Source organism: Melopsittacus undulatus, chromosome 13, assembly GCF_012275295.1.
Source record: "Melopsittacus undulatus isolate bMelUnd1 chromosome 13, bMelUnd1.mat.Z, whole genome shotgun sequence".
Classification (NCBI taxonomy): Eukaryota; Metazoa; Chordata; class Aves; order Psittaciformes; family Psittaculidae; genus Melopsittacus; species Melopsittacus undulatus.
In genome coordinates, this window is record NC_047539.1 from 7083331 (window position 1) to 7101359 (window position 18029).

Sequence of the window (18029 nt, forward strand, 5' to 3'; positions counted from 1 at the left end):
TGTGTAACTGGAGACTTCCAAACTAATTGCTATGTTATGTCTGCATCCTTTAATGGTCAGGGGGATGACACCCCCCCCCATTATTATTATCATTGCACTTGTTTGTTAAACAAGAGAATGAAAATGTCAAAGTCTTCTGGGTGCTGCTGCCAAGCTGAGCCTCTCCCTTCTTCAGAGCAAGACCTGCACACATCCATTCCTCCTCGTGCCCTGGCCAGTGCGGCTGCTCGCTCTTCCTCCTCCTCTGGATGCACTTTTCATTACTGGTATAAAATTAAGCAATAAGGTATGACAGACAGTACAGAGCTGGGCAATTATTCCAAGCCTCAGGTGGCGTTATCCAGCATGAGGCTGGGGGCAGGATGACTGTAACCACCCGAGACGTTCAATAATCGCCTTGAAAAGCGTGGCCGGGAGCCTTATTTGCTATTCTGAAACGGAGTCTACTGGGATGCAGGGCTCATACTGGCTTGAATGCATTTAGTTTTACACTCCACGTAAGGTGCCCCGATGCAGCAGCAATAGGCACTGGCCAGGAAATTAAAAGGCAAGGGAGATGGATCCAAGAATTGGCAGCTTTTCCTTTCTGTCTTGTGTTTATTAACACCAAAGCAGGGAGCAGCACTGAGCCCATCAAGCCTGGGGCCACTGGCATGTCCCTGTGTGAATGCCACCAACCCAGGAGAGGCGGTCACCCTGAAAGGGGGTAACACTCACAGACAGTCCTTACCACCTGATACAAAGGATAAGGGGGGAAATGGAATGGATGCCAATAAGAAAACTGATGGATTATGGCCATTCAGCCCCAGAGTGGGGCTGAAACAACAGCAGCCCAATTGCTGCAGTTACTGATGCTGTTCAGTACAAGGGAATAGGAAGATTTTTCTTTTCAAGACAGCAACAGTTAACTGCAGTTCTACAGGAACGAAATACCCAGCTTTCTGCTCATGGTCCTGCCTGTGTCTAGCCCTGGACACCACACAGATACCTCTGTGAGACCATCTCCCATCTTCCTGTCTCTCTGCTTTCCCAAACGGGTGCCAGCCGTTTGGGCCGTTGATTCAGCCCCAGAGTGGGGCTGAAACCATGAGCCCTTTCCCTGTGCTCCATCTCAACATCATCAGCCATCCCAGCTCCTACCCTGGACCCAGCTGGGAAGGAGGTGAGCTCACAACACGAAGCAGGGATGTGAATATCGCTCGTCAGTGTTAATGTGGTTTAGGACATGAATATTTATAAGGGAGGGTATAATATTAAAACCACGCACATCTAAAGTGTCATAGCTGCAATCTAAACAGACAGGTCTGAGTGACGGCGTCCGTGCTCAGCCATCACCACTCTGGTGACTCTTCACAGCCCTCATGTGAAGTCTGAAGCAAATATTTGGTTATGAATCACTCTACCCCCCTGCCTCTGATCCACGGTGCCTTTGGCAGCAGATAAACACACAGCATCTCTGTGCAGCAAGGGTTAAATCTCTCCCTGTTGTAATCCTCAGGTCCCCGGGATGAATTTCAGCTTCCCACAAAACAACTGCACTCTCTGGAGTCCCATTTATGAAGTGGTACAACTGACAAGGAAATAAAAGCCCATCTCATCCAGGGAAGCAATAACAATAATACTGCCTCCATTTATATCTGAGGTTACACTTTTCATCCAAAGCCCTCAAAGCACTTTATGCTCTGAAAAAAACCCATCACCACCGTGTTTGTGGATGCTTCCCCAACATCCTGTGGTCAAACAGCAGCGCTGCCTTTAGCTCCATCCTTCTGAAAGCAAAACGATGTGAGCAGACCGAGAGCTGCTGCTCAGTGTTATCGCCAGGCTGCTGCCAAGAAAAACTATGCTGAGAATGGCCAAATTAGGCAATTATTTCTATATATTTTAACTACTCTTTACTCCAAAGTGCCTGGGGAGGTATTTTCACATGCACACGACCTTGCCTTGCTTGAGGGAGATGGCGATAAACAAATAATTGCAGCGGCTCTTAATTATATTTATATCTCATCTATAAAAATGTCAATTATAACTTCAGAGGTCAACTCCAAACCCGAGGTTTTGGCAGCCACACAGGATGCAAAAGGCTATTTCTCTCCTATGAAAAGCATCATCCTTTGCCGAGGCACAGACAATATCTCACTAACAACATCACTCCTGTCTCTTCCAATAAATACAACCATTATACCAACCGCTTCCACCTGGACAATTACTTTCCTGCACTGAAATCTGCAGATGGGGATCGTGCAAACACGAAGCACGACCCTCACGTTCCTCCTTGAGAGCAGAGGCACGGGAAGGACGCAGCAGACGCTGTGCTCCCGTGCGCAGTGGTACGAGATGAGCACATCTTTTGGTCTGAATTCGGTGGTTTTAGATCAAACCACGTCTACAGAGCTCCCACAACTCCAGGAGAAGGCTGCTGCGATGCTTCATGAGGGTACCAGGAGTCTACCTGTACAAATCCAAGCCATTTTAAAGCTCTGCCACAATCACTGCCTGTCTTCAGGAGATGTTTTAACCCCTAACACATAGGATATTGTTAGTGTCACACAGATAGCTTGCAGTTCTTCAACTTTGTTTAGTTCTGAGATTAAAGAAGCCCAAATCACATGTTGTCACTTCCCTCCTCTCTCCCCTGCCATTCCCAACCGTGAGAGAGAGTTAATTGATATGAAAATAACTCCGGGGGCTGTATGGCTTTGAAAAGCATATAGTATTACATTCAATACTGGCAATTACAGCCTGGGGGATTCAATCACTCAAAAGCTTTGCCTTTTTCCAAGTTCAAGACGTGGGACTGTCACAAAAGGAGAGCTTCTGGAGCAGCAACAAGTACATGCTGGTAGAGAGCATCAAAAGCTGTGATCAAGAGCATCCCATTATGATAACTAAACAATACACCACATTCTCTTGACTCATCCCTACCCTGGTGCTCAACAACTGCAGAGAGAAAGGGGAGGAAAGGGAGTTGCAAAGATTTACCAGGAGATTCTCCACTGCAAGAGCAAAGCTTGGGAAGGGTTGAGCCCTCTCCTGCACCCCTTGGCTCAAACACTTCCATCCAACCCTTCCCTCCACATATGGCTGGATGCAGCAGCCAAGGCTCCTGTCTGGGATCACCCAGCAAAACACAAGGACAATGTGGCCCTGCTGGTAGCTGTGCTTGGCAGTGAATTGCTGTGCTTTCTGGAGCTGCTTTCCATAATGAAGTCAGAAGGACACCATCATCTTGCCAGGCTCCCTCCAACCCCAAAGATCAATAACTAATGCTGAACTCCAGATTTTATCTACACTTTGCAAGGGTAACTAAATAACATCACTCTCTTTCTTTCTTCTTTCTGATTACTAAATCCTTTCAGGACTGACCCAGTAATTTCCAGCTTATGAAACTTGAGGCAGTGAAGAACGCGATGAAAGTGATCTTCCAGAGTGCTTGGAGAACTTTTGCATGTGGTTTTGCTCCCTGTATAGAAGTGCAGAAGTACAGTAACAGGCTATAGAAACAGAGCATCACCAACACTTTGTTCCTAAGAGAAAATGGCATTTTGATTAAACTAACCAGAGACATGTGCCCTGTAAGTGTTACTTCACTGTGTTCTGCTATTACAACTAAGCAGCCAAGCTAGAAGGAGGTTCCTACTGAGAAGATGCTGCATCCCGTTGAAGCAAGGGATTGTTTTACCTATAATACTCCCCAAATTAACCACTCCTTATTACTATCAGATACAGGTTTTGCAACCTGCCTTTAATACTGCTACAGACAGGCGTGAACTGCAATAGCCCTGAGTCTTCTTTTCCTTGGAGAACACCCAGCAATAGTTGGACATTAAGAAAGACACCAGCAGAGGCAACATCATGATGAGCCTGATGACACTTTAACATTATTGAGGTTATGTGCTCCATGGGCAAGGCTCTAAGGTTTATTTTGGGTGGGGTTTCCAAGCAATGATGAGTAGTTTTGAAACCCCTCTTACTACATCTGGTGACATCTCTGTGTTTGCCCTTACTAACTGGTGTCGGGCCAGCGCTGTGTTACACACAGACGGGTTACGCGCTACCAGAACACGCACACACCAGTAACACACGTGTGCCAGAACTATGCCAACAGATCTCCCCAGTCTGCTTCCAGGAAATTCATCTCACCTTGGAGCAGTCGGGAGGGGAACGTTAACTCTTTTCCCTTCCCTTGCCCACGCTGATTATTCCAGGCATGGCCTACCTCCAGTAAACCACAACGGGTATTCTATCTGCTGCTCCTCTTTGCCTTGGCTAATTTGAAGATACAGACTGCAACCCGCAAGTGGATTTCAGAATTGCCATTGCCACTGTTGCTGCACGCTGCTGCATTTTAAACACGCTTTCCTACACAATCAGAATGGCACCATTTGTAAAATCTGGGCTGATTTTATCAGCCACTGATGCAGCAGGACTCACTTCATCACAAGAGCCCACTAGCCAGTGGATTAGCCTGATTAGCCCTAGCTACTGTGCAGAGAAGGAAAAATGTCACTCAGGACTGGATAAATTCAAGTGTGAAGATGACTTTTTACTCTGCCTTTTGCACTTGTTTCTTCCTTCCACCTGGACTTGAAGGGGTAAAGACCTGGGGAGGGGGCTCCAGGCACCCTAGGACCACATGGACAGGGATAGAACTGGGTTCAGAGCCTGAATCTGATGAAGCACACCAGAGGTATGGGCAGCATCACCTCTACTCAACAGCATTTCGAGTCTGCTTTAGATCCTCTTGGACTCTTTGTTCCTCCCCACTTATATCTCACGTAAAGAGATTACACAAGAATGCTAATACAAAGGGAAATGTTGTGGCTTGCATGTAAACCAGGCTATTAAAACAAAACAATGAAATAAAGTCATAGAATTCCCAGGGAAAAAGGAAGACCTGTTGCCTCTTGTCTCCAACAGACACTGTGGGGAAAAAGCCCTTTTGTGGAGAACACAGAAGGTTCCATTGCAGCTGAAGTGCCCCCACGTCTGCAGCCCTCAACTTCAGCAGTTATGGACCGTTTCTCTAGACAAGACAGTGGAAAGATGCTCTGGGAAGAGGCATCCATCCTGTGGGGCTGCTCGCTCAGGTTCACAGCTGAGAGCAGGGCTCCCTGCGCTACCCCAGGCTCCCCACAGAGCACAGGAAAGCTGAAGCAGAGCTGTTAGAGCAGAGCTCAGCACTAGCAGAGCACAAACACGGACGCTTCCTGGTGCCCTCGCGCTTTGCAAAGTGCTTACAGCAGCACAGTGCCACTGATGGGGACAAAGGAGGGATCACCTTGAGGTACACAGGGAGGGGATGAGTGCCTCTGGAAGCAAAGGAAGGACTAATGCACGTTGCGCTATTACTGTCCCTGCAGAGTCTTTGCCTGCCCGGGCAATGAATCCCAGTGAAGGCAAGCACTACTGGTGACCACCAGTGAATATGGTGGGGAGGAACAGAGCTCGCAGTGGGCACAGCCAAGAGCCCCAGTGAGAACCAACTCCATGATTTGGGACATTTCAGCAAATGAAGACTTTCTGTCTCTGGAGCAGAGCCCTTGTCTGGAGACGAGGCAGCTGCTGGGGCCATCCAGTCCTGCTGATGGGCTACAGGACAGGCTGATGTCCCCCAGAACAAACCAGCCCCATGGAGCCCCTGATGCCCTTAGAGAGGGATAGCAAAGACCTGCTCTGTGGGGTGACAGAGACAAGGTTGGGGACTTGGAAAACAGGCTGCAAAGGCCTCATGGAGATGAACACCAGGATGTGTTTCCAGCCTGATGCACACTGCATAAACTTGCCAGGTTAAGGAATGGTTTAAGAGAAGAAAACAAGGAATAGAAACAGAAGCTTTGCTGGAACACATTCACAAGGACCCAGTCTGCTGAGTACGTGTGTTCCTGGGACCAGACCCCCCAGTACCAGGGCCCAGCTGCCCACAGATCACGTCAGAGCAGCACAAAAGCACCACATAACACAGCTTTCAACGCAACAAACAACATGCCAAGATCCTGAATGGAGAAGGGTATTTATGGCCCATTTCAGGGTGGTTGCAAAGAGAAGGGTAGAAAATTCCTGTAAATAAAAGGAAGTTGCCAGGGGTTGAACTCTGCAAAGTATGTAAGGGTTTTGAACGCTTGGTTTCTGTTACAAACTGATGGGCTCTGGTGGGTCACTCGCCTTCTCTGAAGAGCTTCTCCTTCCAAGCAAGTCTTTTGCAGGGTACTACGATCCCTGACATCGGAGAGGGATCAGTGTCTGGGAAGAAAGTGCTGGAGCTGAGGGAACACTATCCTGGAGGTTCACCCAACTCCCCCAGCCATCCACACAAACCAAGTTCCTTGTTAAGGCGAGTATCAGAGCAGTGAATAATTCACACAGCACCGGGAGGTCAGCTCTTCTGACCCTGCCATGGGGATGAAGATGAGCTGGGCTGCTCCCCTCTCCCATTCCCCATGCTCCCATCACTGCCTGGCTGGGCACAGGCTCCTTAACACCTCAGAGCAGCCTCTCTAAACAAACAGGCTGCATCCATCACAGAGACAGCAACCACATCAATCAAGAGAGCCCCTCAAAGAGGCTGGAGTGCAAAGGGCAAACGACAAAGCTCAGGGCTACACATCCACGCTGCTGCACGGGGGCAGAAGCCACAAGCTGCGCTGGTTTCCTGCACTGCCTCCAAACACACGTGCTAGAGCAGGGAGATTGGTGGCATAAAATCAATGTCATTCATAGGAAAGGGAAGAGGGGCTCTGAGCCTGTCCCCAGGGCAGTTCTGGTGCCCCCCTGAGAGCCCAGGTACATCTAACCCCATCCCAGACGAGCGGAGCAGATGCTGAGCTGCTCTCTGCCTGCAGCGATAACATGAGCTGCTCGCTGAGAGACAGAGGAGCATCATTTATTTCTGCTGAAAGGAATGGCCATAACATTGAAAGTAATCCTCAGCTCATTTTCACTGAGCTGTACAAGCCGTGATGAAACCTCGTCTCTCTTGTGAAATATGGGGAGGGAAATTCCTCTTCTGCAGATCCTGCTTGTTCTGAGCTACCATTGTCAGAGGACGAGCAGTCCTCAGCTGCAGAACTCCAGCATGCTTGAAACCCCAGCAGAGGGGTTCAGCACCTTCATTTCCTGCTATCTCAGCTTCACTGGCCTTAAGCCCAGCTTAACCTAATGACAGCCATGATGGTACAGAGCCCAGCAATGGTCCTCCCAAAGATAAGTCATCAGACTGACCAGAAATATCAACTCTGATAAGCAAATCCACACAACACATAGCATTCCGTGCCAAACAGCCCTTCCTCTGCAGCACCTGCAGGACAGAGGGGTTGAGCACCACTGGATTTAGGCACCGGGTCATCACACCCGCAGTGATTTGGGCTGTGCTCACATGCAGAAGCTGCCCACAGTGTGATGCCTGAGCTGCAGCTCTCTCTTACCTCTATGCCTGTTGGTCGTCTTGTCAAACATAAGCATGGCGTCCTCTACCTGCAAGAGAGAAGGGAGAGGTGTGCTTTAACACCTTCACAAAGACAGCAGACAGACAGGAGGGGAGACAAGGGCAGCAGCAGCCTCAGCTCAAGGTACAAACCATGCATCCGATCTCCTTGTGCTCAGTCAGCTCTTCCTTTTGGGAATCTGCTGCTTTCCACCCCCATCCCAGCTGACACTTGATCCCAAAGCAGAAAAGCCAGCACTGAAAGTTCCTCTGCCCTAAACAACCACATATCTAAGCAGCAATTCCTCCTTGTGACAGTCCCTGGCTATGCCTCATCCCAGCCTTTTTCCCTTTTGCAGGGAGATAAGGAAGGATCAAGAGAGGAACTGTGGATGCAAATCAAGCTCATGTCTTCTCCAAATTAGAGTCACTGTCTTGGCTGAGAATTAGGAGGTTACAAGAAGTACGAGCAGGGCAAAACCTGGTCAGGCAAGAAAGGTATTCAGAGGCTTTCAAAAGGCCTTTTGAGAACCCAGAGGGGAGAGGGAGGAGGGAGAAGGTTTAATTCGCATCAGGCTTGGCATTTCCACTTCAGAAGAGAGATGACTGATGAAACGTATTGAAGTGCAACCAAATTGCTTTCAACTTTCATTACCATTTGCATGATTTATTCCACCTCCATTTAATCCGTGCAGCCACACCTAACATTTTACACTTATTTTAGAAGGATGTTGTGCTGGAGTTTACCTTCCAGCATCATCACATGTTCCAACTGCTGCTCCGAGGCTGCAGGAGCCGGGGCAGGCTGGTCCCGTGTGCTGCAGGAAACATCCTCATCTAAAACCTGTCTCTGCACTTCACTTTTCCAGAGGGGTTTGCAAACTGGGTTAGCAAGGGATGAGCTGGTGGGGAACAGCGTGGCTCCTCGATACCATCTTGAGCGAGACCTAAAGGTGCTGATGCACTGAAAAATCCAAAGCACATTAAACACAGAGCTATTTGTCCTGCTGTCTTTCCTCATTCCAAGGAAGAAAACTCGCAAGTATGAGCAATACCAGGAGGCAGATAAGGACACAGCTGCCCTTCACCCGGCACCACTGCTTATCTCTGCCCCGGGGCTCTGCTTGCACAGCAATCTTCACTTTTCATTCTTACAGGTCTTGGCCTCCCTGCATCCCAAAAGTACATGGTGCACCTCGTGCAGGTTCCTGCAGCATCACTGCTTCCTCTGCCTCGCTCCACCCCAGTGTGCCAACCACACCAGTAAGTTCTAACACTCAGCTCTCCCAGTGTAACCTTCCTGCCTCACATCCCAAACCAGAGCCCAGAGTGGTCACTGGACATTACTGGGGATTTTCACAAGGCTGCCTCCATCACTGTTAGGGGGAGAAGAGACATGAAACGAGGCATGATGCTAACATCACTTTAGCATGTCCATGTCTGAGCCCAAAGTCTCTGGGTAGCCGAAGCTGTGGGGTGCAAACCCCTTGGGCTCAGCAGCACTGGATCTGACCTGAACCTCTTGTGCAGCCTCATTTTGCTCCTCCAAGTGCTGCCATGGCAGAAGGACAGGTCCTGGCACAAAACCAGCACTGGGATGGATGAGGGGCCCTGGGTACAGTCCCTGGTCACAGGGGGGAGGTGCAGTTTTGTTCACCTCTCCCACCTCCACAACATGACACGGTGACACATCCTCTCCCCTACCAGACACACATCCTATGGGCAAACAACGTTCTGTGCCATGTGTATGAGAGCCCTGCTTGCTGGAATGATGATCTTGGCAGAGGGCTTTCTTATGCAAATAAAGCCCTATTAGCAGTAACAAGGCAGCCTGCATGGGCTGAGCCAGGAGGCTTCCATGCGCTGGCTGGGACCCCGAGGAACGCTCGTACCCTGGAGATGGGCACTTCATCCCCCAGACCTGCTTCTGGGATCAGAACCAGACACGCAGCTACCTTGGACAGGGTCAGCCCCACCAGTTCAAACCTGAAAGCCTGAAAAGGGGAGAAGCGGTTCCGCAGCTGAGCTTCAGATGTGGACCAAGCCTGTCTTTAAGAAAGAATAATCAGTGGGGTGTTCTTTAAGCCAGCTGGTGCCCTTTCAACAATGTCTAATTGGTTATCTTTTCTGTTTCCTAAGGTCAGAACATTTTATCTCCGTCTCTGCCCTTTCGGAGCCTACCCCACCCTGTGTTATTTTTTAGGGCAGGCATTGTAGCAGAAGAATAGCCTCTTGCCTCCATAGTCCGCGGACACAATGAGACTTCTGGAAACCTCCTGAATAGATAAAGTGCAGCAGCAAAGGGAAAATTCTATGAAGGCTTTGCAAAATCAAACATCTGAGAGCGGCTTGGACAAGGGAAGGGGGAAATCAATGCGAGGGGCAGCGCGCAGAGAAAACTTTTCACCAGCCGCAAAAAGGTGGTGAGGGGATGGGAGGGAGGGGGGGAAAGAGACTTCTTAATTCAGAAAGCCCATCAATGGTATGGAAATCTGGCAGAACAGCAAGAACTGAAACTGGAAGAATTTGAATATACAAAGGGCTGAATAGAATGAGAAACCCAGAGCGCCTCACACACACAGCCCGTTTCTCACGGGTCTCCGTGAATCAAACACAAGCGGCTTGTTCAAGTTTGCATCAAGGAGAACTAAGGGACGCAGTCAAGGTAACCGGCAGTAAACCCTGGAGTAAGCAAACTGAGCCCTGTTTTGGGGGAAGGAGGGGAAAAAAACCAACCCACACATGAAACCCAAGTGCATTGGGGAGCTGTGAGTGTCCAAACGTTAACCCCCTCCTCCAACCAGCGTTTGAAAGATGCTTGAAGTGCAAACAGCCAGGTCTCAACTCAACACATTCAACCTGGGTTACACAAAGAGCAGCTTTTCCTGTGTTAAAACAGCGCTGGGAGATGCAGTTGCCACCTCTGAGGCTTGGTTGGTCACCCACCAGCACTGACCCCAGCTACCAGCCACTGAAGTGGCTCCTGCGAGTGCATTCTGTGGGCATGGTGAAGAACAGCACACCAAAGAGCTGGGTTCCATCCGTGCCGATGCTGAGTCCCTGAGCAGAGCCATCAGAAATGTACATCTTTTAGATGTAGCATGGCTCAATATGGAGGCTTAAAGGAGCTGATGAATCTGAGCTAGTCCTGGGCAGGAGAATGTGTTACACAATGAACAGCCTCAGCACATAAGGTAAATAAAGACAATGAAGACTTGCCAGATAACACCAGTTACAAACAGACACTTAAGCCCAACAGACTCCTCTGTCCCAGCACACCCTTTCCATACATCCAATTTAGACCCAGTTTCTTACATAAAGCCTAACTAATGGGCTTTAGTTTATTTAACATTTCTTTTTCAACCCACTTGGGGCTCTGAGCTAAGGAAGGGCTGCACCACTTCATTACTCACTGCCTGGAAGGAGGAATAGGGGAGAATAGGAGGAAAGAAAAAACCTGGAGGAGCCAAAGGCTTTAATAATCCTAACAGTTCCCAGGGTTATTTAAAATATGCCCAACCAGTTCACAAAAGGCTCCACAGAGATAAATGTATTTGATTTTCTTCCACTTTAATGGAGGTGTACATTTAAAGCAACAAAACCAGGGTGACCTAAATAAAATGACCATTAATTGTACTCAGAAAGGCTCTGAATTTAATGCAACTGATCTAGCACGGCACAAGAACACACAGTATTCTCCATTCATTCCTCCCACTTCCCTCTTTGGGGTTTTCAGCTCCTCTTTTCCATGGGGCAGCCCTGAGCCATCAGGGAGGACCAAACCTGCTCGCACTGTAATGACCAGGCTGGGTGTCCTGTGAGGACCAGCAGTGACTCACAGAGCCTCTGGAGGACAGACACAGGGCAAGGAGCTTCCACTGAGTGCTGGAATGGCCAATCCAGGATGTTTCCTGGTTGTATTTCTACAGCCGTGGGATGGAGCAGCAAAGCCAAGGGGTGCCCCATGTACATGCAGCTTGTAAAGGCAATGGGCATTTACAAAGAGCTGCACGCCCCCAGGAGCAACAACAGCTCCAAGCTCTTGTTTCGGCATTTGAATCAGGTTTACTCATTGAGTAAACCCTCCATAGGGAAACCACCATAACTGCACCGACTTTCCTATGCCTCACACTCCGCATCCAGCCCAGGAAAGAGCTTCCTGATCCAAACCCTGAGTTTCTGACACATCCAGGGCAGGTTGAGATGTTCCTGCATTTGCTCAAGTGCCCCCTCAACACTCCCAAGCCGGTTTGGTGCTACACTCTCCATCCCTTCAACATAAGGAAGAATTAGGGCAGACAAATGAAGTAACACAGTGTTATCAAACACTGGGGCAACTCCGACTGGGCCCTAGGAGAACAGAAAGCCCAGAAGGATGACATTGAGCTGAACACAGCTGGGCTGTTCCCATCCTCTCTGATCCCTGGTGTGGGAACTTTACAGGTCTATCCATTCTTCTGCTCTCCCAGGAAAAGTGTGCTGGATATCCTGGTCTAATTCCTCAAGTTCTTCATACACACGGCACAACCCCTCTACTATTTTGCTTTCTGAAGCAGAAAACCTCTGAGCTGGTTGTCAGTAACCTCTCAGGTGCTGTTACTTAAAACGTGTGTGTGAAATCCAACGCCAGCAACGTGCTCCAGTGGATTTACAGCCTCCCCTCCACAGGAATTAAGACAAATGCATACCCTGCACCAGACAGGGAAGAGAAGATGGTTCCAGGGTGATTACAGGGGAATTAAACAAAGCAACAAAAGCTTTAACCTTTCCCCCTCCTCCCTGTCAAGCTGCTATTCCCATCACAGCTCCTCATCTGAAGGCACCCACAGCATCCTCATCGCCATCCATTGCCCTTCATCCCACACACAGCACGGTCCCTCGCTGAGCATTCCCAGTGTTCAACAGTGACAACTTACCAACCGAGGACTGACATATTATGCACCATGACAATAATCAATGCCATACTGTGCAAGAACAAATTCCAGTGCTAGCAATTTTTTCCCCCCAGCAGTCGAGGCTTTAAAAAGTCTTCTTCAGCAATTATAGCTAATAAAACCACGATTTTATTCAACACACACATATCATTGTGACTAATTTTGCTCCATCAGGGCTGAAATTAAGACAGTCATTCAATCACGTTAATCTCAGGGCTTGCTCACCAGCCGTGACATGGCAAAGAGCATCCCAACTGCTTGCCAAAGTGCACACTGGCTACTCCTGGACTTCAAAATGCTCCTGCAAAACACCAACACGTTACCCAATGCTTAACTCTACCAAGGGAGGTGTAAGAATGACTAATGGTGTCCAGAAAAACAGCTTTCCACAGCAGGACAAATTAAAGATGACTCCACGGATGTTTCTCATCAATTCCTTCTCTGTCACCAATAATACGAAGCATTGATGATAGCAAGGCTCTTTGCCATACTCAAGCTATAGAATATGTAAGGGCTCTTGGAGTTCTCCTTTAACCTGCTGCCTTGGCTGAGAACTTCTCTTGTCCCCATCCCATTTCCAGCATGCACCTGGTACACGTGGTCACTGGTAACTGGATCTGGGCACAGATCCCCAAAAGATGGGCTAAGAACAATGTGCTAAATGCTGTGGACCCACTCTCTTGGGGACACGTCTCCCATGGCATTGCTGCTCCTCTCTTACCTCTCCAGTGCCTCAGCTCCCACCAAACCAGCACTGGGTTAAAAACTGTGTTTATGAATCAGAGCAGCACCTCCATCTCTGCTGTAATAAATCCCCAACCTCCAATCTTGCCAGAAACCGGTGCCACAGGCATTTCTGCACTGATCAAAGCTGGTCCATGCTACAGCACGAGACAGGGCACGATTGGGAACTTACAAACACGTGTCAACAGCTAGAAACCCTCCGTGTGTGTTACAAGGCGAGAGGAGGAGCAGGTTTGGACCTCGCTCATCGGAAGCCAGTGTTAAATCCCAGCACTCCTGCTGCCGCCCTTCGTGGAGAGGCAAGAACAGAATCAGTTCAAACCATCGCTGGAGAGCCTCCAACCCTGCTACAAGCATTTACCTCAAGACAGCTTTGTGCTTCACCCACCTCACAGACAAGCAGGAGGGAGGGAGCAGGAGGGAAATGGAGCTACTGCCACTGCAAGTGACCCGTATGTGGCCCCAGCCTTGATCCTGGAAACCTTTGCCTTTGGTTCCCTGCCAGTACCAGGAGATCTCCATCCCGCAGGCATCCTTGTCTAGCTATTTATTCAACACGTCCCATCTCCCTGCACACATGCATGTATTGTGTGCTATTTCCTACAAATTTCCCCCCAAACTGAGTAACTTTTGGTGTTTTCTTGTGAGATCCACAACCAAATGAAGAACCTGAGCTCCATCCGTCCTGCTCCAGCCCTGTCCCTTCACCAGCTGCCTGGCAGGATCAAATCATGAGGCAAAGACACAAACTGCACTTATTAAATGCATCACAATGATTTTAACACAGTCTTCTTAGTCAGGGTTTATGTGTTCAAGCCGCCACTGAAACACAGATCTTTGGCTCTTCTGAAAGCAAACACTGAGACCTCCACACAACCACTTCACTCAAACCAAAGCTGAAACATATCAAATATCCTGAGAGCCACAGCACAACCACAGGAGCTGACAGCACCAAGGTTCAACTTAGCTCCATCACTCCACCAGCTGCTCTTGGGATGAGCCTTCCCACCCCATTCCATACCCCAGGAGGTGCTGGAGGGCAGGGCTGGACCACAGTGATGCCATGAGAGGAGCTCTGGAGGAACATTGCTCCTTCAGCAGTTCAGCCAGGCAGGTGCGAGGCCCTCTGTGATTCCAGTGTCACGGAACATTAGCTGCCGTCAGCAGGAATAATGCTTCCTCCCTCACAGCGCTCCTCTGCATATTAGCACAGCGAAGCTGCAATCTGTGTGCTTTGCCAAACAACATTGAGAGGTGCTGCCCATTAGCTGTAGAGTTTGGAATCCATGGGGCTGGCAAAACACCAGCCAGAGGATAGCAACATACGTGTGTGCATCCCACCACCCCACTGCGATGCTCCACATGGACACAGGCAGAGGATGGCTGCCTCCAGACCCTCCCATAGGGTCTGGGTAGCATCCAGCCTCCTCCAGGGCTCCACATGGAAGCTGGATCCAGCAACACCCACAGCAAACAGGGCCACAAGCTCTCTCAGAGGAGAAGGAGCTTCAAGTATCTGTGCAGCACTTGCAGGTCCTCAGGTGAAGTGTGCTGCACACGGGGTGAAGTCTGCTCCTTCCAAACCCGGTGCTTTCCTTGTTGAGGCAACACTAAAACACGAGCAGCTGGTTGGTTTACTGCAAGTGTACATGCCAGAGAATGAGATGCACAGAGACCATTAACAGCCACATGCCAGAAAGAGCATCAGCAACCGTTTCTTTGAACACCAAAGTCAATGCGTCTCCAAGTCACATACTGACCATTTCGGGAACAACACTTCAGAAGTGGGAACTACTATGAACTATTTACTATTTATGTTACTATTTATAATTTCCTTGGAGAAAACCATTCTCTGATTAAGTATGACTCAATGTTAAGCACAATTAAGTCCTTCTAGGATGTGGTTCCCGAAGACATCAATGGCATTTACTCATTTTCCTTTCAAGCACCTTCTGGAACCAAGACCTAAGGGTCAGCACACCACAATTCACTGCATCCCTGTGTTACCCATCACTCTGTGCAGAAAAGAAGCTCCTGTTCACCCCATGACAAAGCTGACAGAGAAATAACCTAATCACACACCTGTCTCTCCCATTTGGGACTACAAACACACAGCATTTCAAGCATCAGTCTTTCTTACCCACTAAACAGACCATAATAACCTACAGGGGGTTTTGTCAGTGCCCTTAAGCTGCACAGTAACAGGAGTGTCTGTTACAGGGTATGCTGAGAACACCGCTCATAAGAACCAAGGGGCTTGTTACTGCTGCCTCTGCAGCACGATCCAGCACAGGACAGAGCCAGGTAAACAGATCTGATCAGGAGACATCCTGAGCAAAGGCACAGGATCAAGTTTAAAGAGCTTCCTGCTGCCCTTTGGTAAATACCTGCTGAATAAGTGTGAAGATAAGGCAAGGATTGCATTACTATGTTTCCTGATGCATGAAGGGCTTTTTTATAGCCCAGAGTTTAAAGGCAAGCAGAAAGATGAACAATTGCCACAGTCAGCTTCGGCGAAGGCTCAGCTGCAAAACGAACAGTGAGCTTTATTAGCAAAGAAAAACTCATCTAAGTTTCCCTTGACTGTAATGAAAAAAAGTTTCATTTTATTTCCTGCGAGATCCTGTTTCCTTTTATTGTTCTTTTCAAACTGACTTGCATATTAAACGATATTTTTCCAGGGCTGTTTCTTCTTAGCAGAATTCTCTCCTCCCTTGTCTTTCGACCCCAAAGCTCACACAGTTTATAGCTCTACATTTCAGGATGGTTTTCATTTATGGCAAAAGCATTCACAACCCAGACCTTACAGTAACAAGTGCTGCACTCAAGGTGCCAAATTCTCAGCTCAGAGGTCCAGGTTACCACCCTCCTAGTGAAAACTTCCTTGTATCTATCCTAAATCCCCCCTGTTTAAGTTTGAATCCCAAGGCAGCATCATGTCACCAACATCTAGGAGCAGGGAAATAACACAAAGCAAGCACTGGACGTGGAACGCCACTGTCATCACTCAAGAACCTCAATGCTTGCTCCAGCCTGGCCCCCTTTAATTCAAGCTCAAACAGGGAGCTCATGCTGAACATCACCTTGGGGTGGATTTTAAAGGGACAATGCCCCCTTCTCCTCACTCCCCAGACCCCCCTGGTCCTCAGGGCCCCAAACCCACCATTCCCAGGGAACACCTCGCTGCAGACTTGTGCACACTCACCCACAGTGGGAAAACGGGATTCCAAAGGAAGCTCCCACCTCTTCACTCCTTTTCTCCCCAAGCCCCGTGGAACAACAGAGCCCTCCCTCCTCTTCCTCTGCAGGGCCCAGCAGCTGCCTTTGAAGGGTTTGTTTGAACCCTCTTGGCTTCAAACACTTCTTATTTCTTGCCCAACAGCTATTTGAATGGATTACATCCAGTGATGAATCTCTCCCAGAAACGTTACAAGAGTCTCTTGAATCACAGCAAACAGGCTCTGTAAATCAGACAAACGGCACAAAACAGGCAGAGAGGATCTAGGTGTGCAGAGCAAGGTGTCAGGTCCACACATCGATCCCATATGACTGACAGGGCATTGTGGGTGTGTGTTTGTCTTAACTTTGCTTCACTGACTACACTTTGTTATGCCGAAGTAACGCGAGATACAATAATTAAGCTGCGATCTCAGTGGATTGTTCACAATGATAATTCCACCTTTGTAATTCAGCCTCAAATAAACCCCCTTTGTTCTGTCTTATTACACAGATTCTGGTATCATTCAAGTATATTAACTGCAGCCTATTACTGTCACACAAAAATGCTCCCTGAGCCATAGCAAAAGGCTCCCCAGACAAAACTTTATGTCATGTTAATCCAAGCTTTAATAACTATGAGAATATATAACTGTATTCTAATTGTGCTTTGTGTTGCTGCATACAAAACCCCAGAAGGTATCAGAAGTGACAGAAGCAGCCTTTGTCAAACCCAGCTCCAACTCCCCACCATGGACATGAGGGCTAGAAGCAGCGATCCAGGGCGAATCCTGGCTCACAGCGAGCCTCGGGCACTGAGGGAAGCAGGGCTGGTGGTGTTAAGTGCTGAGGCTGTTACTGCAACAGAAATTAATACCCTCTAAAATAGCACTTAAACAGGGATAATCAGTATTATGGAAATTGTACATATTTAATTCTTGAGTGTCTGCTGAAAACACTGTGATGACGAAGGGCTGTAGTGAGCACAGCGTTTGTTTTGTGCTGAAAACAGGGAAAGGGGGAAAAAAGGAAAAGGAAGGAAAGGGAAAGAACCTGAAACCACCAATGAAAAGGTTCACAGATTTATACTAGCGCGTTTCCAGGTGCCGGCTGTGAGCTGGGGAATGACTGTAAGGAAAAGTGGAAGGATCTGTCCCACCTCCACAAGGCTTAGGCACAAACCACCCCCAACACACAGACCTTGTGCAGAACTTGGCATTTCCTCCTCCCAGAGGTACCCATTTGCTTGGCCCTTCCTGTAACGTTCACCAACAACTCCCCTCATCCCTCCCCTCCTCCAGCCCACTGAGGGAGAGCCTGGGACACTCTTTAGAACACCTGCTGTAATGATTAGCCAGAATGGTACCCAGACTGAAGGAAACCCATTGATTTCTCTCCCTGAGCAGGGCTTTCCCAGCAGTTTAATGCCAGGAGGATATGGGTGATGGAATTGGAGTAGTTACTTGTACTGACTCACAACACAACTACCATAAAGGGTCATTTTGTAATACCATGAAAACAGACCCTGTACTTCACGTTGAGCTCAGTGACAACATGAGTGAGGTTTTACATTGCTCCACATGAGGAGCTCTGCAAAACACCCTGTTCAGGTAACCAAAGCTGCTCCCCATCAGCATGAAGCCCTTGCAGCTCCTCTCACCTCTGCATTACCAAAACCTATGGAAACACAGCACCATAGAGACATCATTTCC

At 48.6% G+C, this 18029-nt stretch overlaps 1 protein-coding gene across 9 annotated transcripts in view; it reads right to left on the reverse strand.

Annotated features, from left to right (window-relative positions):
* Window positions 1–18029, reverse strand: part of MSI2 (musashi RNA binding protein 2) — a 215433-nt gene that overhangs the window by 81341 nt on the left and 116063 nt on the right. For all 9 annotated transcript variants that reach the window (XM_034068727.1, XM_034068726.1, XM_034068724.1 and 6 more), the window contains exon 7: window positions 7425–7473. In XM_034068727.1, coding sequence (XP_033924618.1) covers window positions 7425–7473 — 49 coding nt within the window. The remainder of the gene's footprint in view (window positions 1–7424; window positions 7474–18029) is intronic.